Raw genomic sequence first — 23,746 nt, 5'->3', positions numbered from 1 at the left:
TATTTTCCACATAGTTTTTTAAAGTGCAGTTGTTGGGACTGATCTGGTTTTCAGAAAAGCTTGTACATGCAAATTCATAGTCTGTGAAAACTGACCTTGTATCCAGATAGCTAAAATCCAATGTCACTTTCAATTCTACTCTTCTTCTTCTTCTTCTTCTTCTTCTTCTTTTTTTTTTTTTTTTTTTTTATGTAGCTAGAATTAATGTAGTGAATATGTAATGAAATGCATTATCCTGCATGGAGATTTATCAGATTTTCCAACTGAATGCTATGCTTTGCTAGTACTAGCTGGAGTTCACCTGCATGTTGGTGTGGCGTGTGGCTCTTTTTTGTAAAGAGTTAAGTCGTACACAAAAAAAGGGAACAAAGGTCAGCACCCAGCCGCCACTTGAATGTGAGATTTTTCTTTTTATTCCCCTTGATGTATACTAGGCTCTGTGTTATTAGTCTTAATGATGGAAAATTGTAGTGTTGATACAAATCTTTTTTTCAAAGTAGTAGGCGGGAGCTCCATTTGTTAGTAAGTTTTTTTTGTGACTAAAAGCCATGGACAGTACATTTATGTAGCAGTAAAAGGCCTAGATGCTCTTTCCATAGCAGAGCTAATTATTCCTACTGTGACCTTACTGATCTAGCCTGTTCCTAGTACATCTCATCTGCACGCCTGTTCCTCTGTGTAGATGGTGTCAGAGAATATGAAAAACCCTATAATGAAACCATTTTCATGATGGAGAAAGGCTACTGGAGTTGCACTTGCTACAAAGAGGCTCAATTATATGAGTAATTGTGATAATTTTCTACATTCATAGCCTTCAATGGGGAAAAAAGAATGAGAGCCACAAAGGAAAATTACTTTAACAAGAAAGTACAGAGAGTAAAAATGGAAGAAGAGACAAAAAGGGGAAAAAATAACCAGAAAAAAAGTTTAAAAAATAGATCTGGAGGGAGGAATAGCGAGACAGGGAGAACAACAGAAATGCTCAAAAGCCCATGTGCAGCTGTGTTGCACAATTAAATTGAATTTTTTTTTCTGCAGTTGATGAATGTGACTACTGCAAATGTGCCTCTGTAGTTAGCTATCATTTGTTGTTCCGTGACAGGAAAAGGATAATTACCTCTCAGAGAGAATCAAAGGCTGACATGCCCTTTAGACACAGCCATGAATGCAGAGCTCGATAGAATGCTTGAATAAGAATCTAGTGTTCTCTGCCCCCTTCTACTGAAGAATAAATTTTGTTAAAATGCAAGAGCACCACCAGTAAATTTGTTGAACCCTAGGTGTTCAAAAATATGAGGTGCATCTATCGACTCATCCCATTTGCAAAAATAAAACTGCATTTTGAATTCATTTCTATTATATTCATGGACAGTAAGATAGTGAGATATGCATTAAATTTCTTTTCCCAGTAGGGGTCTGATTCAACATTTCCTATGAAAGAACAGAGAGACACTATCCTTTTTTCCCAGGCTAGTTAGCCTATAATTTAAAACTGTCAAAAACACAATTTTGTTCAAAGTCTTCAATAAAAGCTTCTCAGATATAACCCAAAGAGATTTTACTAAAGTTTGATTCAGACACTGTTACAATATTTTTAAAGCCATAAATACATTTAACTGATATTTTACTGGCTTTTTTCTTAAAGTATTTGAAGGCTTACGAAGAAAAAAAGGCAGCATCTTTTCAAGGTGACTAAGCCTTCCATCCTTTAGACAAATGGGAAGTATTCAATGGTTCATATTAATGAGAACAGTACTTTAAACGATGCTGATGTGATCATCTTTAACAGAATGCATTACTTTAAAATGAAAACATATATTCGGCATGTCTACCTCAAAACAGTTACGGGGGAAAAAAAGACCTAAAAGTAGGTAACAGATTACAAAGAAAAGTCTTAAATTCAGAAAATACACATACACTCAAAAAGTATGGATAGAATACTCTGTGAAAAATAAACAATGGTTTACAGGAAAAATGAACCAGACAAAAAAAGAACAGATCACCCTTTCAGGCTATTTGTTAATCTGCCAATTTGAAAGGTAAGGCTTGCTTGAACTAACACTTTATTATCTTCATATCATAGGAATACATTTCACTTCATTCCTTTATAAAATTTAGTTTTTCTCCTGTCTTATTAAAAACCCCAGGGTTGAGATGCTCATCCCCTTCTTAGGTACTCCCTTCCATATTTGGTGTGATTTTGAATAAAGGGAAACTATAGACCAGTACATCAAGCTAAAACAAAAGCAGCCATGTAACTATTGCTTACTCCTTCTATAAGTTTCTTTGCTGACCCTGGTATAATTCACTTTTATAAAACCTTTTTTTTTGTTTTTTTTTTTCAACTCAGGGAACAATATTGCAGCCTGGCAGTTCACATACTGATATCAGACTGAAATGATGGTTCTGAATCATAAAACATGTCATCAACTTTATACCAAGCCACCAATAACCTCTGTACCATTTGCCAACCCTCCCTTTACTTGTCAATGTAAGGCTTACCTGATTGTGTTTCCAATTACAGAGAAGGGAGCCCCTGCTCTGCAAGCTGCAATTGCTTCATCTCTACACCTCCTGGCAACCTCCACTAACTTTTTACCACATTCGTCCACATTGCCCACCAAAAATGTTTCAGAGGTGTCTCCATGGTAGCCATTGTAATAGACCTAAACATAAGCAGAAATTTAAAAATATGTCCTTGTTTAAAAATCTACTATCCTAAAGTATACATTGTATTCATTTATGTATTTAGTAGACTCATGTGTTTTACCCTTCCAGAATTATTCATTTGCCTATCAAAAAAAGAAGAAATAGATATATTGAAACTTGCAGAAACTTAAAAGATGAAGCCATGCAATTATATTGCAAAATTTAAAAACAAATGTGTTAACTAGTATGGTTATTTCAGCGTTATGACGAGCAATACTACTGTAATATTTTGATTCCTCACTTTATTTCTGAGAAGACAGAATTACATAAGCAAAAATTAGTGGCCAAAGACCTTGATCTACAATTACCACAGTAGGTTTAGAGAACTAAGGAGTATTTAACATAGCGAAAAGTTTCTTCCAGGTCATGAAGACTTACTTGATCTTGTATTTACCAGTTCTACATTTGAAGTGATATATAATGACAAGAAGAAGTAGATAGACATGTTTGTATTATAACAGACAAATAGGATAATTCAGTTCTAAGAACAGAAGTGGTTCCATATAGGAATAAAATGTGTTACGGAAAAACCCTATGTCTAGAAGTGAAATCTCTTTTTTTTTTTTTTTTTTTGAGACGGAGTTTCGCTCTGTCTCCCAGGCTGGAGTGCAGTGGCGCGATCCCCGGGTTCACGCCATTCTCCTGCCTCAGCCTCCGGAGTAGCTGGGACTACAGGTGCCCGCCACCACGCCCGGCTAATTTTTTGTATTTTTAATAGAAACGGGGTTTCACCGTGGTCTCGATCTCCTGACCTCGTGATCTGCCCGCCTCGGCCTCTCAAAGTGCTGGGATTACAGGTGTGAGCCACCACGCCCGGCCAAGAAGTGAAATCTGAATCAAATGTTCCAGATGGCCAAATGTTAACAGAAAGCACTATATATGGATATCTAAAGAATTAGAATATAATAAAACAGGCTTAAAAGCACATTTACAGAAAGGATAATTTTATCATTCTTCAGTGATTCAGAAGCCAAGTAGGATCTTGAAAGATACCAGATTCATTATAAATCAATGATAACCAAGCACTATAGTAAATATAAAAGGCAGAAGCGACTGTTTGGATACTGATCCTTTGATGTAGCATGGAATTTGCTACTTTGCATAAATTTGTCCTATCTAATTACTTTTGACATTTCTCTTGCTCATAAGGTAGAATGTAGAAACTATTATAAAAAAGATGTTTATCTGAGCTTTCAGTCTGTTGTGATACTGAATTAATGTCTTAAATCGTATACTACTCGGCATTTCTTTAAAAAATGCTCTCATACTGTGTGAAGGAAGCAAGAAAGGTCTTTATTAGATCTTCAGTTTATAATTCAGGAAACTGAGGCACAGACAAGTAACTTCTTTAAGGTTGGTGGCTAATACACAGGTAGATTCAGGTTAATATGATGGATTATTGGCTTCTAATCGAGTGTTTTCTCTACTATATCAAATTATCTTAATTACCTTGCAACAGAATAGTGTTTTATACATTTACTCCCATTTACAGTCCTTTGCAATCCAGGAAAGCACAAGTTTTCATTTTATACACTTGGCAGTATTTCACTTTGCTTCATAAGTTTTACAATTTTGAAATAGTTTGAATGTTAATAATGAAACTATTAAAAGTCTTTAGGAAACTTAGAAAAGGAATAGAGTATTCTCTTTGGACACATTGGAAACAGTAGGGAAGAGTATGCTGATTTCATTCAAAAATTCAAAATTTTATATTCTTGTATTTCATTCAAATACAAGAATGCTATTTCAAAATACAAAATACTATTTCATTCAAAATACAAGAGGCCAGGCGTGTGGCTCACGCCTGTAATCCCAGCACTTTGGGAGGCCAAGGCGGGTGGATCATGAGGTCAGGAGATGGAGACCATCCTGGCTAACACAGTGAAACCCCGTCTCTACTAAAAAAAAAAAAAAAAAAAATAGCCGGGCGTGGTGGTGTGCACCTGTAGTCCCAGCTACTCGGGAGGCTGAGGCAGGAGAATGGCGTGAACCCGGGAGGCAGTGCTTGCAGTGAGCAGAGATTGCGCCACTGCACTCCAGTCTAGGCGACAGAGCGAGACTCTATCTAAAAAAAAAAAAATACAAGAATATAAATTTTGCTAATATAGGCGTAGTCAAGAAGATGTATAAATGAATGTTTGTATAACTGTTTCTTAAGTAAAAATGTACTATTTTAAAAAATCTTTATTCATCTTTTCGTATTACTTTTTGCTAGCTTTGAAAATGATTACTTGAGGCTGGGTGCAGTAGCTCATGCCTGCAATCGTTTGGGAGGCTGAGATGAGAGGATTGTGTAAGACCAGGAGTTTAAAAACCAGCTTGGGAAACATAGTGAAACCCCATCTCTACAAAATTAAAAAATTAACCAGGTGTGGTGGCACACGCGTGTAGTTCTAGCTAAGGTAGAAGGATCACTTGAGCCCAGGAGTTCAAGGTTACAGTAAGCCTTGATGGCACCACTGCACTGCATCCTGAGTGACAGAGCAAGACCCTATCTCTGAAAAAGAAAAAAAAGGAAAGAAAGAAAAAGAAAAAGAAAGGGAGGGAGGGAGGGAGGGAGTGAGGGAGGAAGGAAAGGAAGGAAGGAAGGAAGGAAGGAAGGAAGGAAGGAAGGAAGGAAGGAAGGAAGGAAGGAAGGAAGGAAGGAAGGAAAGAACATCAAAACGACTGCTTGAGACTGGTGCAGTGGCTCACACCCATAATTCCAGCACTTTGGGAGGTGGAAGCGGGCGGATCACTTGAGGTCAGGAGCTCAAGACCAGCCTGGAACAACATGGTAAAACCCTGCCTCTACTTAAAATACAAAAATTAGCTGGGTGTGGTGGTGCGTACCTGTAGTCTCAGTTACTGGGGAGGCTGAGGCAGGAGAATCACTTGAACCTTTAAGGTGGAGTTTGCAGTGAGCTGAGATCCTACCACTGCACTCCAGCCTGGGCAACAGAGGGAAACTCCGTCTCAAAAAAAAAAAAAAAAAAGACTACTTGAAAGATTCACTATATACAGAAATACAATACTTTTGAAAGTCTGTGGTAGTCATCTACAATTTCTATTTATACCCACAAACTAGTCTTGTCTTGTACTTCGTTTGTTTATTTATTTATTTTTTGAGACAGAGTCTTACTCTGTCACCCAGGCTGGAGTGCAGGGGCGTGATCTCAGCTCACTGCAACCTCTGCTTCCCAGGTTCAAGCAATTCTCCTGCCTCAGCCTCCTAAGTAGCTGGGATTACAGGCTCCTGCCCCCAAGCCGGGCTAATTTTTATATTTTTAGTATTTTTAGTAGAGATGGGGTTTCGCCATGTTGGCCAGGCTGGTCTTGAACTCCTGACCTCAGGTGATCCACCCGCCTTGGCCTCTCAAAGTGCTGGGATTTCAGGCATGAGCCACTGTGCCTGGTCCTTGTACTTCATTTATTTAACAAATATTTACTGAGCAACTACTATGGACATTACATTGTCTTTAAGAAAAACATTTTTCAATTTTAAAGGGGGGAAGGAAATCTATTTTCTTGTGATGTATACTAGACGTAAATAATTCTAAAATGCAATGAGTATTTTCTGATAGAAATATAGGATCTGATAATGGAGTCCTTCACTTAATAAAATATTTTATAAGAAATGTAATTTGTTAAGATACGGACCTATATGTTTCCTAGATTCCTTCACATTTCTAGACACTTGGAAGTATTTCACTTTGCTTTATAAGTTTTACAATTGTGAAATAATTTGAATGTTAGATACAAAACTGTTTATTAAGTATTCAGGAAACTTAGAAAAGGAATAGAGTATTTTCTTTAGATACACTGGAAACAGTAGGGAAGAGCAGCTGACTTCATTCAAAACATTAAAATGGTAACATTTCATGATAGGGTGACTAGATGAGATAATAGATGTAAAACCCTAAAATCAGGTACAATCCAAAATAAAAGTGTCTTATGAAAAGCACTTTATTTTAGGTATGCTTCATAAAATACCTCCTTCTGCATGATTCTAAGTTGGAAAGATACCAACAGGATGTATGTGGTGCAAGTGTTCAAGCATTTTAAGTACGACAAAATGATACAGGAAATAGTATCAGCAATAAAAGAATCGTTGGCTATCTCCTCATATGATTGATATGAAGAAAAAAGGTTGAGTTAACTTAACTAAAAATCAGACTGAATTCCACCATTGGATTCCTATTTTTATCTCATTCCCACTCCTACCTAAGTTTCATGGTCTAGTTACTATTCTTAAAAACACTTCCTTATTAATAGAAACTGTATTCCTTGAATGTTGTCATTTCAACTAGTTCTCCTAAGATGTTTAAATTTTATTTATTTAAAATATATTTGTTAATCATTAGATGTACAGAATTTATTTATAATCTACATAATCCAAAGGTATCATTACAAAATTCTTTAATAAAAAGAAATGTAAAAGTACACATAATCCAAGTCTGAGAATGGTAAAAGGCTAAGAAAATGAGAAAAAGTTACATCTTGTACAATTTGAAGTCCCTATGTTAAATTACTTAGGCTTGTTACTTAAAAGAAAGGCTATTAACCATTTGGTGAAAACTTAAGTTCAGACAAAAAGCCCTCTGCTTACTTTGAGCGCAAGGTTCTCTATACCAGAAATGGAACTCGACGTTACCTTCAGGGATTTTAATAAATCTAGGGAACACTGCTAGCAAAAGAGTTGCTGTCCAAATAGACTGACATACACAGGCCAATGTAGCCCCTAATGACAGAGTAAGATAATGACAGGCCCCACTCAAAATCAGCAGGAAGAGGAAGATCAATCTTGGCAGAGTGAAGGAAAAATGCTGGCTTTCTTCGTGTTAGCTCATCTCATACATATCTAGCTTCAGCAGCTGCCCAGTGCTGTGGTGCTCTGCGTTAACTACACAGTGGATCAATAACAATTACACCTTCTCAAAAACATGACACATAGCAGGATTGGGTTGACATTTCACTTAGGCCAACATTGATCTCAGTGCATCTGATTGCAGCCCTAAATTCAAGTCAGGCCTGGGTTTACTTGGAATAAACACAGAGTTAAAGACAAAAAAGGAAACCAGCTGCTTGCGTCTGGGTCTAGAAGTAAACAGCACTTCCACTGGTGCAGTTCACATTTTCAATCCACTCTTCCTGTTGCTACCAGCAATTCTGAAGTTGATCAAAGACGATTTTTTATATGATTTACTCACTGTGACATCAATGTTGATAATATCTCCATCCTGAAGAGGTCGACTAAAACATAAACAGAAAAAAAAAATGGTGATAGACAGATCTCAATAAAAGGAAAATAAAAATAAATACTTAATGACTACTATTACAAACCCAATGAGTCGCAATGATAATTTGGAGTGAAGGAGGAATACACGGGATAACTAAATCTAATCTTTAACTTATTTCAAAAGATGCACTTAATTTGTTACCTTAATTTTGCCAAGAACCAAAACGAGAGTTGATAAGAAAAATTTGCCACATTTGGATTTTTACCACTTATATGATTAAAATCTAAGAAGTAAAAGACATATGTAATGCACAATTCCCATCTAGATTACGTACTGCTTTAACACACATTAAATGGTGGTATTGTGTCCACTTAGAAGTAAAATACTTTAAAATTTCTGTTTTATCATAATCAATTTCAGAAGTTTACTGGTGGGTTTCAATTGAATGATAGTGTCTTTCAACATATGTTACAGATCTTAGCTTTATGTTTTAGTTTCCAAAGAACAATATGTTATTAAGAAATGAATACCTGTCAGGAATACCATGACAGAGCACGTTGTTTACAGAGGTACAAACAGATTTTGGAAAACCTCCATAGCCTAGAGGTGAGGGATAGGCATTATGACTGATGATTTCCCGATGAACAAGAGCATCTATCTCTTCAGTTGTCATGTCAACCTAAAATGTTAAATAAAGAAATTGTGCAGCAACAATTGAAGACATTTCTTGTATTTATCAACTATGCTATAGCAACAGCACTTCCATGTGAGACTGTATAAATTTACTGTGATAAACTTATGGTACAACAATTGAATTAATTATGATTAGTGTTACAATTCTCAACTGTGCCTCGTGGACAATCATTTGGGCGTGTGATGGTGTTATGGACCATTAGGAAATAGAAATGTTAAGCCCTATGATCCTCTAAATCATTTGTGAGTCACTAAATGACATAACTCCCTTTTGGCCTGAGGATTTCAAAATTATGTTCTTCGGCAATTCCTTCCTCTTTCTCAATGGTTGGTGCCCTGGGCTACCCAGCGCATATGAATAAATGCTCAAAAGGTTCATCAGTTGAACCTTGAAAAACTTGAAAAGTAGGTCAACCCACATCTTTTTATCTCAATAAAACATTACAGGGGTTTTGCAGCAATGGCATAGAGATTATGGTTGATATTTAAAAGAGTGAGTCTAATACATTTTGTAGAGACTTGATTTTAAGTAATCTTGATTTCTTTCATGTCTAAATAAATAAATGTATTTCTAAAAATATTTTTTCCTTACTAAAGGTATTCCAAACGAAATTGCTCCCAAACTAAAAGAAAACTGAAATTGAGTTTTATAAGTATATGAAGACTATTTCCATAAACTCCATAAACATAAATAAAATTCTAAAACAAAAATAAAATCTTTTATTAAAAATTAACCATTTCTTCAGTAATTTTCTTCATTATTTTATATATACATTATGTTTAGTCGTGTTGTAAGTTTGGTACACAGAAGATACTGTGAGTGATTTTATCTTTGAATCTCACTTCCTAAATTCTGCCCACCTTTTGGCAGAAAATAGGCTCACATATTTCTTTTATAATCCTTATATAGAATGGTGCTTCAGATTATTATGAAAGAACTAAATGAAAGAACTAAATCATTTCTTTTTTTTTTTTGAGATGGAGTCTCACTCTGTTGCCCAGACTGGAGTACAGCAGCATGATCTCGGCTCACTGCAACCTCAACCTCCTGGGTTCAAGTGATTCTCCTGCCTCAGCCTCCCAAGTAGCTGGGACTACAGGTGCTCGCCACCATGCCCGGCTAATTTTTGTATTTTTAGTAGAGGTGGGGTTTCACCATGTTGGCCAGGCTGGTCTCGAACTCCTGACCTCAAATGACCCACACACCTCGGCCTCCCAAAGTGCTGGGATCACAGGTGTGAGCCACTGTGTCTGGCCTGAAAGAACTAAATCTTGTAATAGGAAGTTGTATATAATTGCATTGCTATATTACCTACAGCCTTTTGTATGTGACCTGATCTTTCTTTGCAGGGCAAATGCAAGAAAATAGGAGACAAAGGACAAGGTAGAGCAAATCTTCAGGCACACAGAAATAATGTGGGGAGTACAAGCTGAAACTACAGGCAGGAGTAGGGGGCAAAAATCAAAGCTGTCTGCCATTGATCAACTTGGATAGGGTGACTGAGACCAAAGTATCTCTAGAATTCTGCTAGTTAAAATTGAATTTGGGTTTTAAATTACTTCTTGAATAAACACATAAAATAATAAAATTCCTTTTCCCCATCCCAAGGCTTCACTTATTTTTTTTTTAAAACAAATTAGATGTGTACAAAAGAAGAGTTAAGGATAAGGAAAAAAAAAGAGGAGTGTTTGTTGCCCCTTATGTAAGTCATCCTGAGGCTTGGTGAGACGCCACCTTTAAACTCTTCCCAGCCAAGAGGAGGACGTGGCGGGCCAGCTGACAAGCCTGATGAAGCCCTTGGATCTGATCTTCATTTTTAACTTCTATGCTGTCTCCCCAGTCTGGTACAATGCCTGTCGTCACATAGTCTGGCTTCTTTATGTGCTTGAGGAAAAAGGATTGAAAACGAAGATCAGAACCCAGCGCACGACAATGGGATCATTTTTTCAGACACAGCCTACTGCTTCATGGAGCTCTGCCCTTCCTGCCGGAGCACCGACCTCCGAAGCCAGCACAACAGACCCTCCAGGCTGCCCCTAGTTCCTTCCCCTGCCCTTTTGAACTTAACATTGCCTGTTAGTGCTGCCTCTGGATGGTCTGTTAACCTTACCATGCTTTGAGTCAAACTGGACTGAAGCAGACTTCTGGTCAAAACAAACAGTAGTTTTCTCTTTTTCCTCCTCCCAACCCGGTTAGAAGCATATTCACCATTGATGAAAAATAGCACCAAGCTTCCAATTCACCAAATGGTTAATTAAGAGCACTTTCGTCTTCTTAACACAAAAATATAATTTATGCAAAAGATAGCTCCCAACACCCTCTCCAAATGAATATATGTAAAAAGGCTGACTGTTAAGTTCCCTAAAGCCTATTACATATACACTTTTCTTACATGTTGTAACCATACTCAACACTGAGAGGCTAGAATAAAATGAAACAAGTTTTATTCTTCAAGTACATAAAAATTACCTAAAACATTTCCATTATTTGTCAAGAGTAAACAAAAAGCCACCCCAAAACTCAAGACATGCAACCCTGATCACTTTTGCAGACCATTCTCCACCATGGGCAGTATTCAGAAAATAAATGCCATCTTACACACAGAGCTTCTTTCAGTCCCAAGGTTTTGCACAGCTCTTTACAAACTATTTATAGTTTATAATGCATGACAAACTATAAGCATTGTTGGACAGTCCACAGTAAGGCTCCACAGCAGTTTGGGACAGGAATCTGAGGGAGATAACACTATTCAATTGAAACACCACAGCAGCTCTGGAAGGGCTGAGGTTAGGGCTCTCCTCTTTGTGAAGCCTGTCCTGCAGGAGTTACGGCTCTTCATTTACTCCCTTGTTCAGATGGGTTTTCTGATACAGGTAACACTACTGCCTGGTTTGCCACAGCCGAGCTCTGGAGGAACATCTACTCTCCCACAGCTACACCACGAATGCCCACAAATGCTCACCAGGTCTCCCCCACAGAGCCTGTGTCTTGTCTCCACTCTGCTCTGTGATCTGGCAAGGTTATCACTTGCAGGCAGAAGGGCTGTTGGGTTGTCACACTGAAATTGACTGAAATGGCTAAAACAATGCAATTCACCTCACCAGAGATTTATCTTTTCTTCTAAGGAAAAAAGTGTCAATTTTGTGACTAATACCAAATTCTCACTCTCACTGTGACAGGCCAGGGAATACATCCTGGTGGCCTTTCTGTGTCATCGGCCTTTGCCATAAAAGTGGGCCACTCATCTTCAGAAGTGTAACGTACTAAATGTGGGCTCACTGTAAAAAAAATTCATAAAAGGGAGAAAGCAGATGATTTTTGTGACCAATCTATATTTCTTTAGCTATTCTCCTTCTTCCTAAAGGGCTTGCTTGCACATTCTCTTTATATTACATTTTGAAAAATGGATAGATTGCCTTTCCACAGAACTGTAATCTCTGAAAAAAAAAAAAAGACTGCTCTGAGACATATTTTATTTAATTTAGTCTAAAAGACGATTCAAAGACACCAGCATCAATAACAAGGAAAGTATAAGAACAGGCTTAAAAAAGCTAGTATGCTAGTTTTAAGTTATCTCTTTTGAATCATCACGATTTTATAATTATTTTTTTTCTCTAAAACAGAAAACTACGCACATATAGTTTTATCTTCATGTTAGAAATTTAATATAGAAAATTTCACGTTAGAACTTTTAATTCTAAATACACTAAGCAATTGAAAGCTTAGAGCTTTATTTTAAAAAATTAATGCTATAGAACTGTAGGATATTAAAACTTCTCAAATCACAGTTTTAGATCACAAACCTAGTCTGAAAATTAAAACCCAAATGGCTCAGAAATCAAAGGTGCAAAAATATTTGATCGCTTCTGCAGTCAACTTTTATCTTGGCTGGAAAAAGCAGCAGATAATAGGCAATACAGTACCTTAGGAACCAGATGAGCTGAAGAAACTGCAGCCGGCAAAACTATACTGTGTGAAATATCTCTTTGTCTCCGAAAAAAGAAATTTCTTCTTTGTTGACGGCTTGACTGCTTGTGTAAGTAGATATGATTGAGTGGTGAAGAGAAAATTCTATGAGAACCTGTGAGCAGAAATAGACATATTCTAAGTAAAAAACCAACCTAACACAGTGCTCCACTTTAAGATGTTGTGGCGTTGTCTATTAAATCATTATTCTAATACCTTATTGACTGAAAAAGGAAAAGCCCCAAATAGAAAGGAAAGCAGTGGTATTCTGAGTTCTAGTACAATAGTAACAGTGTATTTATTAGCTAATACTATGTTTACATAAATGCGTGACAATGGTAAACGGGAAACAGACATATAGAAACATCTGCTAAGTACCAGGGCTGTAAAAAGAACAATTTCTGCTGTGATACCTTATGTGACAATGTCCAAGACGACCCTAGATTCAGGGTACTGTTTTGATGGCTTTATACTCTGTAAAGCCGTTTTCCTTTCAAGAATCACAGACAAATTGCCAGCTGTACTTTTTGCCCTCCATAGGATTACTACTCTGTGTTAAGTTCACGTGCAGTGAGGCATTATACTGAAATTCATTGTGATGAATGTTCAAGTCAGATAAAGACTAAATAGCAAAAATGTAAGTATAACACTGAAAGAAAATGAATATAGGGTTCAAAATACTCACAACAGGAATTTAGAAATATCTATCAAAATTTTAAATGCACATATCCTTTGATTCAGCAGTTCATCTCCTAGGACTTTATCCTGCAGACACTATGCAATGATGGATGTATGAAGATGTATCGTCCTTGCAGCAAGTGGGAAACAACTCAAATGTTTCCAAATAGGAAATACCAGTAGGGGACTGATTAAATATATTATGGTATACTTACAGAAAATTCTGGAGCTATTAAAAAGAATAGGCTAAATCATCATCTCTATGTGTTGATACGGAAAGAGGTCACAATACACTGTTAGGAAAAAAGTGAATGCTTAACAAATACATACATAAAACCCATTAATGTAAAAGGAGCTTATACATTTATATAAGCTTGCACATGCCCATACAATTCTGGAAATTAATATTCATAAACAGTAGCTCTTTCTGTGGCATGTGGTTGGGGCTAGAGGTAGAGAGGAAGACTTTTTTTTTTTTTTTCTTTGAGACAGGGTCTTGCTCTGTCACCCAGGCTAAAGCACAGTGGTGTGATCATGGTTCACTGCAGTCTTGGATTCTCAGGTTCAAGGAATCCTCCCACTTCATCCTCTTGAGTAGCTGGAACCACAGGCACATGCTACCACGCCTGGCTAATTTTTGTATTTTTTGTAGAGACAGGGTCTTGCTGTGTGGCCCAGGCTGGTTTTAAACTCCTGGGCTCAAGCGATCCTCCCACCTCAGCCTCCCAAAGTGTTGAGGTTACAGGCGTGAGCTACTGCATCCAGCCAGGAGGACATTTTGATTCATTTTATTTCATTACTTTCATATTTAGAACAATCTTTTTTTGTTTGTTTGTTTGCTTGTTTTTTGGTTTTTTTTGAGATGGAGTCTCACTCTGTCGCCTAGGCTGGAGTACAGAGGCTCGATCTTGGCTCGCTGCAACCTCTGCCTCCCAGGTTCAAGCAATTCTCCTGCTTCAGCCTCCAGAGTAGCTGGGACTGCAGGGGCACACCACCAGGTCTGGCTAATTTTTTTGTATTTTTAGTAGAGAAGGGGTTTCACCATGTTGGCCATGCTGGTCTCAATGTCCTGACCTCATGATCTGCCCGCCTCAGAATCCCAAAGTGCTGGGATTATGGGCGTGAGCCACTGCGCCTGTCCAGACAATAGTTTTAAAAGTCCCCAACAGGTCACAACTACATGGCAGGGGTCAGAAAACTATAGCTCAAAGGCCAAATCTGGCCTGCTGACTGTTTTTATATAGCACAAAACCTAAAAATGGTACATTTATTAATGGTTGAAAAAAACTTTTTAACCCAATATTTTGTAATACATGAAATTCAAATCTTGGTGCCCATAAATAAAAGGTTTATTGGACCACAGCTACCCTCATTTGCTTACAAATGTCTATGGCGGGTTTTGACCTACAGTGGTAGTTGAGTAGTTGTGAACATGTGTTCCACAGAGCCTAAAAAATGTACTCTTTGGCCCTCTACAGGAGACATTTGCTGAATCCTGGTCTAGAGCAGTAGTCCTCAAAATGAGGTTCACAGACCAGCACTATAATGTCACATAGAAAAAAAATGCAAGGCTGGGTGCGATGGCTCACGCCTGTAATCCCACACCTCGTCTCTACTAAAAATACAAAAATTAGCTGGACATGGTGACGCAAGCCTGTAATCCCAGCTACTTGGGAGGCTGAGGCAGGAGAATTGCTTGAACCCGGGAGGCAGAGGTCGCAGTGAGCCAAAATCACGCCACTGCACTCCAGCCTGGGTGACAGAGAAAGGCTCCGTCTCAAAAAAAAAAAAAAAAAAAGAAAAGAAAAGAAAAGAGAAAAAGAAAAAGAAAAAAGATGCAAAATCTTGGGCCCCGTATCGATCTACAAACATAGAAACTGGTGATGGAGGCAGGCAATCTGTGCCTTAACCAGCCCTCAGGGTAATCCTGACGCACAGGAAGCTTGAGAACTACTGGCCTAGAGTAACATTTCAGCTGTGAAACATAATGAAAACATGAATTGCAGGTAAGTACTGGCTTCAAAACTCTGGATATCTAATTGACTTGGGGAAAGTTACTGATGCAAACATACCGCAGTGGTCAGTGATTCAGGGTGATAGGTTTCACTCAATTATGTTCCTCCTTAAAGTGGACTGTAATATTGTTGAATCTAACTTATAGAGGTGTTTGGGTACTATTTTAAACAATTTCAAGCATCAGACAAAATGTCAATAATATCATTTCTTTAAAAAGAAGTTGCAAAACTCAGGTCCAGTGACACATACATGTAGTCCCAGCTACTCTGGAGAGCAGCTGATGCGGGATTGCTTACACCCAGGAGTTTGAGACCAGCTTGGGCAACAAAGTAAGACTCCTGTCTCTCTAAAAAAAAAAAGTTGCTTGATAGAGACAGGTATGTATTCTGTAAAGTTTTTAAAGTATAATATTTCCCAAATGACAATACCACCAACCCTAGTATTGTCAACTGATATATGAGGGACAGGGTAGTATCCTAGGAAAAGCAGACAGTTGGAAAGTAGAAGCCTGGACTTTTGTTTCAGCTCTACCACTTATTAGCTGTGTGGCCCTGCACAAGTTTCTTCATTTCAGTCTCAGGTGAGAATTAATTGAAATAAGAAATATGAAAGTGCCTTGCATTTAGAAGATACCCAATAAATAATAGTTCTTTCAAGAATACATAAAAACCTGTAATCCCAGTGCTTTGGGAGGCCAAGGTGGGAGGATTGTGAGATCCCATCTCTACAAAAAATAAAAGAATTAGCCAGATGTGGTGGCTTGGGCCACCAGCTACTGTAGTCCAGCTACTCAGAAGTTCAGCTACTCAGGAGTCAGTCCAGCTACTCGGGAGTCTAGCTACTCAGGAGGCTGAGGCAGGAGAATCACTTGAGCCCTAGAGTCTGACATTGCACTGAGCTATGATCACACCACTGCACTCCAGCCTGGGCAACAGAGTAAGATCCTGTCTCAACAAATAAAAAAATAAAAAATAAAATTAAAAAAAGACTACATAAAAAATAAAATGGGAAAGAAAACAGGGCTCAAGTATAGTTTCTAACTGAACACTCATTATGTCTTAATTATTGTACTAGGCACTTTACATATGTTAGCTCATTAATCTTCACAGAAACTGTATGAATTGTGAACTGTTATTACTCCATGTCACAGTTGAAAATACTGAGGCACACAAAGGAACATGCAGTAAGTCCCAAAGCTGAGAGGGAAAGCAGGCTAAGTTGCCTCTACAAAATATATTACTTCTCTCACAGGCATGAGAAAAACAGGAGCTAAAACACAGGGAAACACCCAGAAAATTTAAAAGTCATCACAAAACTATTGTTACTACTACTATTAAGTTATTTTTCCAAAAGCGGTGATGGGTTGACCTAACCCATCCACTACCTCAAACCAAGCTGCCTTCGCTGACCAAACACGCTCTTCGCGGAGGTGGCTGCCAGAACTATTAGTTGGACAGTCTGTGGATATGAAATGGAAATTTTGGAAAGACTCAGGTGGACTCGATCTGTGATTCCACCTCCCTAATTGCATTGCTAGGCAGGACCACATACAAGACACAAACTCATAAGTGTTTCCCTTCTGAGGAAAGTATTATAATTACTATTAATAATGATAATACTAATATAAATACTAACAATGGTTAAAATTTAATAGACATTTAGATTAAGCTCAGTGCTAGGTGCTCTACATACATTATCTCTTACCAGCTCTGTCATTAGGCAGGTAGCTGTTAACATCACTGCTTTATAGATGAGGAATTAAGGCTCACATGTCTGGTAATCAATGACCTGGCCCCAAGCTTAATCCTCTAAGTCCAAATCCAGTGCTGTGTCTACCATTCCAGTTGCCTCTCAGCCGTGTGCAGGGGCTCTATGAGTTCTATTCGCTAGTGTGTTCTGTTATATAATGTATTATTTCAGGGATTAGATTTCAAGGTCAGTTTTTTAATCATGAAAAATGTACATATCATGTAACTAGTTAGCATTTAGAATGAAGACACTTTTCATGAAAATTCTTAGAAATGATCCAACTGGGAGGCACTATGGTAGTGAAAACAGCATGAGCTTGGAGGTCAAACAGGTGTGAGTTACCAAAACTTCTGAGACTCATTTTCTTCACTATTAAATGGAAGTAGTAGTGTTCTCTCTACCACGAGCTGATGCAAGCATTTGCTGAGACAAGATAAATAGATAAACCATCTTTTAAAAAATAGGTGCTCCATAAATCCTCCTTTCTTTTCCTTTTCCTTCTCTACTCTTCAACATGTTTACCTGAGGGGTCTCTAAATGCCTTCATTCATTCAACAACTACTTAATGAACTCATTGCATGTGCCATGCTCTGGATTAGAGAATTCAGTGGTGAATGAGGTGACAAGGTCCCTACTGTCAGGGAGCTTACATCCTTGTAGTGGGAGGCAGACATAGACAAATCAACAAATGCATTTGATTACATCAGATAGTGCTATGCATGATGAAAAAAGAACCAAAGTGGCACAGCATTGGACAGAAAGTTCTACCCCTGGTCCTGCTAAGAGCTATGTGATCTTGAGCAATAACAATAACAGTTGACACTGACTGACCAAGTGCTTACTGGTGCCAAGCTCGGTGCTGAGTACTTCAAAGACATTATCCTCTGAGGTGCAGAAGCTCAGTAAAATGAGAGAGTTGGGCTTCACAATCTTTGAGGTCCCTTCAGCTCTGAAACGTGTGCCTTCATTCAGCACCATCTGATTGTCATGCTACATCCCAGGCATCGGGAAGATGTAGCCTCTGATCAATTTTAGGACTCATGAAGATTTTTTTCAATGTGGTTGATTACATGAAAGATCATCTTTATCAGTGTTATCAAGTTCAAGTACACAATCATTATAGGGGGAATCTTTTCCATGTACTTAAACTTGAAGCATGAAGTCATCAGGCCTCTAAGACTAGGATATCTGGATGAGGCTTTTGAGACATTCACTTTTAGGATGAACAGTGTTGCCAAGGTACCTGCCCTGCCAAATGACAGCCTCACTGCCGAAAAGATGCAGACACACCCACACATGACTGGATGGTAAAATTCGAAACGTCAGGAACATAGCCTGAACATATCCAATCTGTTGACAATTATGGTTCTACACTGTATTCAGCAATTTCACTTTCATAAGACACTTTTGTATTTGAAACGAATTCTTTTCTTTCAATCTGATAAAAGACACCCTTATAAATGTTGTCACAAGGCAACAGGATAATAACGTGCCATACTGTGTTTATTCCACTAACTACTCGTTACAAATGATTCCATCTTTTTATTAGAAATAAAATCTGGTATTTTCACAGGTGAAATGAAGAAGTGGGCATAAGTCATGGTACCTTTAGAAGATAATGGTCCTCCAATTAGCCTGGCAAAGAAAGAGGGGTGGGCCCTCAACTTTGTTTATCATAATATAAATAAGTAGTAAATTTTCTAAATGTTGAATGAGCAAAATTAAAATCCCCAGTATCCATTATATTCAGGGTCACAGAAAGGATACCCAAACTACAGTAACTAATGTAGATCAACGTAGAAATGGTCTCTTGAATTTCCTATATATAATTCATTTCTTGACAAAAGCACTGCTGATACCTTATAACTACATCTAATTTCCAACTTGCTACCACCAATATTACAACAAATCTGATGCATGATGACCATCTTCAGAGACAGAAATGGCCCCTCCGTCTCCCACACACTATCATTCATTCAGGATTCACTGCACACTGTGTTTTGATAAAGCTATTTGGGGAAACAAGACTCAAGTGCATACTAATTACCATAAGGGGCAAGTGGACTAATGTGACGTTTTAGAGACACCAGTGGGAAATCACAAGAAACCTCAGGGGAGTAGAAGAGCCCAGAACAGCGAGGAGTTGCTTTGTACTAATTTGATCTTGTAAGAGATGATCGTAGTATTGTTACTGGTGATGACCTAACACCAACTCTATATCGGATTTTTTTAGGCAGTAAATCTATATGTTATTTGTTATGAATACTAGAATATTTATTGTTATCAAAGGTAATAATAAGACTTATTTTTAGTGTTACAAGAATTCTATCAGCACCTAGTCTGAGTTGAACGCTGAAAATTATAGGTAACTGCTTCCTGCGCTCCATGGAAGGACACACTGTGCAGCCTGAATGTCTCTTGAAATTGCTCTGTGTCCTCCGGATCCTGCAGCACACTTTTTCATATTTCAAATTTGTATTTGGAATGTAAATCTAGGTTACAGTTTTAAATATTTTCATATTCAGTAATAACATCCACTTCTAAAAGCTGCATTTTATTTTCCTTTATAGATTAAGCCTGAAGGTGGGATTATAGAATTCAAGTATGATGGAGGGAGGAATGCATTTTAAATAACTAATGTTGCTGCACATAATATGCCCTATATTTATTGGCCTCTTACTCAGGGTCCATTTTAATTGTTATCTGCTCATGCATCCTATACTACATAATGAAATGCTTCCATTTCACCCACTGAGCCCTGGGTTTTCATGTGCACCTTTACTAATGACCCTTAATTAAGCTGATTTTATCCCTGAAAATGTGAGTTTTCTTTTGGTCAACAAGTATTTTTAAGGGAGAGGTCTGAATGAACTTTCAAAGAGACATTTAAAATGCTGATTATTTTAAGAAGTTGTAAAACTGAACAAAGTACATTTGTACTCAAGTGTGGGCTACCAACACACATATTTTTCATTGTATGTTTCCAGGGAAGCACTTTCACCCTGCAGTGTGCCATCAATCCTCAGTTATGTTACATTGCAGAGGTATCAAATATCTGGGTAGAAAACAACACAATAAAGTAGCTTGGCACTACTTTACATTAGCTACCAATGTCAACCAGAGATAATATGTGATTTAAAAGACACCCTGTAAAATGTCTTACTGAATATATTTTTTTCATAATGATCAGTAAACGCCAAAGTCTAGTAACAAAACTATTATTTATAGCATGTTAACATCTAATTGATTTTACAAATGGAGGCAATTATTTTGGATGAAGAGAGGAATGCCTGCCAGATTTAAATGATTTATGATTACCAAGAGAGAAAAACAACGTTTTGCTAATTCATTTTCAAATATGATTCTTACATTCATTGATGATTTTAATTTTAAACCAAATGATTTGCTTAATAATATATTAACTTTAACAACAAAAAAACCCCAATTTACTTTGTGACAGCAATCTGATACATTTTTAACTGTTTAAAAATGTTGCCTCCTACAGTAAGCTCAGAAGGGATGGTATCATAGGAATATATTTTCCAGGTGCTGATTTAGACCCACAGAAAGATTACACTTCATGAACTCCAACCAATTACTCAGAGTAGGAGCACAGGCTCTTACAGCGCTGTGTGCTTCAAGTCCACAAGAACACTGCAAATGCATCCATGCCTTATATTTCTTGACCTAAAACACTGACTGATTGCTTAACAGGTTTCATAACGTGTACAAATGTTGCTAAAGAAAAATTAAATAGTCTGCATCACTCGATATAACTCTTTTATTGATTTTTATAATCTAGTACTAAGGTGTATGTTTCAAAATAAATGAGAAAGATTGAAGGTTCCTTCCCATCTCCAGGCAACTTAAAGCAGAAGGGAAGCTCACATTTCACAAGAAATAACCTGTGCATTTGTTGAGGGAAAAAAAAACCACATGCACTACTAGGGAATGCCCCAGGCTGAAGCAGATACTGACTGCGCAAAGCTAAAGGACAAGAACCCTTGAAACTAAACAAAAGCAAATTCATCTGTTGACAGATGTTGATTACATCAAAGCAATAAGGAACTCCCCCAATTCCCAATTTTTTAAAACAATTAATACAGCTCTACAATATGCACAATAAGGACAAAGTTAAGTTTTTTAACTTATAATAAACGTTAGTAAACTTGTTTTAAAAGAGTTCCAGTTCAGTTACAAACTATTCTAGTGTGTTTTTAGCTATGGGCTTCTCCAAACAGTGGTTTATTCATTCCCATGGACATGTCTGGGAAGCCAAGTTGGCCATGCCATCAGCCCCTTCCTTCCAGGGGTTAACTGCTGTGGCTGCCAAATAAAATACAGAGTGAGCCATGTAATTATGGAGACAGTCAAAGGGCAGGCTCTATTTTGAAATCTATTTGCACAGACAAGGTCTTCCAATTGAACTTACAGGAAACAAGCTGGTAAAGAGCCTCCTTTTCCCCAGATGCTTTCCACACTTTTTCTCCAATGCAGGAAATCGTGGATATGGACACCATACACCACCGCTTCCTGGATTTCAAGCTAAGATGCCATTACAGAGAGAAAAGTGGATCTGTTTCACCAACCTTTAAAAAATATTTTTTGGCCTAATTAACAGCATTTGGCAACAGCCTCTGGATGATAAAGTCACAGTGTTTATTTATTAAACAACATTTCTAAAGAGGATGCAGGCCCAGTTGGTATGCAGGTGTTGGAAAACAGCTCATTTTCTTTAATGCTGAAAATAAAGCACGTAGCTGAATCTAAAATATATGGGCATAATACTTGTCTGAAATAAATATTCTACTTCACATCCAACAGTGTTGTCCTTGAAATTATTTTTACCTAAGACCACTAAAACAGTAACAAAGATCCCACAGAAATAAAAAGGAAATGTGTAAAATATTTTAAGTGACAAAAAAGTCATAATTCACTTTTATGCTGAAGTATAAAAGTTCATCCTAGTTGTTTACTGCTCTAACTTTGCAATTTTTATGAGGATGCATCATTCTCATATTAAGGTAGGACTGGGCCACTACTACTAATAAAACTTCACCTCAAATGAAGTTGAGATGGATACTGGTCTGTAGATGTCAGAATTCATCTACAGCCCGGGAGTCCTGGTTCTAGAAAAGATGAACTGGAAAGTCGGTCATAGAGCACTTCTGGGGAGAGGAAGGGCAGCAGCCTGAGGGTACCCTCTTCCAATAATAACAACATTTAAGAATGGTGCCCAGGTCACTGCAAAACATGACCTTCCCCAAGGCCTAATCAGGAAGTTGGCTCTGTACTATATCCCTCCTCCTTTAAATAAAATTATTAATAGCAACTGATAGAGAATAACATCAATGACAAGTTCAGAAGTGGTTTACAAAAATACTTCATTTTGCTTCTTTACAAAAGCTAAATCCAATAATATGTGATTATTCACTAATGTACACCACCAGCCCACAGGCATCTGTATTTAAACAAGAAGCATTCCCCTCTTTTTGGGAAACAAAAACACCTCAACCTACTCTAGAAATACAGATCTATAAACATTCCTACTTAATAATGTAGGCTCCTGCTTGTGAGTCTAGGAAAAAAAAATTCCTTTAGGCTGGCCGAATTATAGCTGGGGGAAGGGTGCCAAAGATTATAGTCAGAAATCAAATATAAAACTAAAAGCTGATTGTTTGGTGGGTAAGTAGAAGTTACATAGAAATGTTTAATTTGTACAATAGGGCTATTGCATGGAATTTCTCCATTTGAGACAAAAAAGTTTACTTCAAAATTTAAATTAAATTCATCTTTATAATCATAAAGTATTGAGTCACAATGAAATGGTATATACTTGGCAAATCCCATTGTCCCTCAGCTAAAGTTTAGAGAAAAGCAGCTTTTTAGCACTTCAACAATACACATACTCAGGCAACTTCTTAGACAAAGAAATACTGTATCCTTACAGAGGAAATAAAGAAGCTGTTTATTAGGGCCATGGTTAAAATGTAATAATTCATTCTAGTTGAGCCCTGTGAAAAATGTCATCAAAATATCATTTTCTTTGCCAGATTTTCTGGATGCCGTAATATCATTTAAACACAGAATAAAAGACAAGCTCTGATCAGAGTACAAGCACAACACTAAAATGAACTAAAACCAAATGCTCTGTCAAAGATACAGGAAAGAATTTCACACAGTCCTGGTACCCAGGGAATGCACACTTCTAGGTTAGCACAGAACATCTGGCAAATTTCAACCTTCCAAAGTCTCTCAAAAGAAACATTCCTGTTACCTCACACACTTTGGTTAAAGAAGAGGAAAACAGAACGATTTTATATTAAAGCACACAAATCAGAACCAGAAGTGCAATTTCATAGGAATCACACATGGAACTCAATTTTAGAGAAAGTCTATATAAAAACATCATGAGTTTTTTAAAAAAACTGATATAGTGAGAAAATCCTTCTTTAATTCTTTTTTTTTTTTTTTTTTTTTTGAGACGGAGTCTCGCTCTGCCGCCCAGGCTGGAGTGCAGTGGCCGGATCTCAGCTCACTGCAAGCTCCGCCTCCCGGGTTCACGCCATTCTCCTGCCTCAGCCTCCCCAGTAGCTGGGACTACAGGCGCCCGCCACCTCGCCCGGCTAGTTTTTTGTATTTCTTAGTAGAGACGGGGTTTCACCGTGTCAGCCAGGATGGTCTCGATCTCCTGACCTCGTGATCCGCCCGCCTC

At 37.6% G+C, this 23,746-nt stretch overlaps 1 protein-coding gene across 5 annotated transcripts in view; it reads right to left on the bottom strand.

Annotated features, from left to right (window-relative positions):
* Window positions 1-23,746, bottom strand: part of METAP1D (methionyl aminopeptidase type 1D, mitochondrial) — a 93,838-nt gene that overhangs the window by 8,872 nt on the left and 61,220 nt on the right. For 2 of the 5 annotated variants that reach the window (XM_002808010.4, XM_077957196.1), the window contains exons 2-6: window positions 12,546-12,703; window positions 10,357-10,506; window positions 8,459-8,607; window positions 7,899-7,941; window positions 2,503-2,666 (exon numbers count right to left, since the gene is read on the bottom strand). In XM_002808010.4, coding sequence (XP_002808056.4) covers window positions 2,503-2,666; window positions 7,899-7,941; window positions 8,459-8,607; window positions 10,357-10,506; window positions 12,546-12,703 — 664 coding nt within the window. Of the gene's footprint in view, window positions 1-2,502; window positions 2,667-7,898; window positions 7,942-8,458; window positions 8,608-10,356; window positions 10,507-12,545; window positions 12,704-21,463; window positions 21,577-23,746 lie in introns of all 5 variants that reach the window. The other 3 variants (XM_077957193.1, XM_077957194.1, XM_077957195.1) reach the window with 3 other exon arrangements.

This window comes from Macaca mulatta, chromosome 12, assembly GCF_049350105.2.
Source record: "Macaca mulatta isolate MMU2019108-1 chromosome 12, T2T-MMU8v2.0, whole genome shotgun sequence".
In the NCBI taxonomy this organism is placed as follows: Eukaryota; Metazoa; Chordata; class Mammalia; order Primates; family Cercopithecidae; genus Macaca; species Macaca mulatta.
Note: the sequence above shows the minus strand (reverse complement) of the source record. Positions and strands in the feature narration are given on the sequence as shown.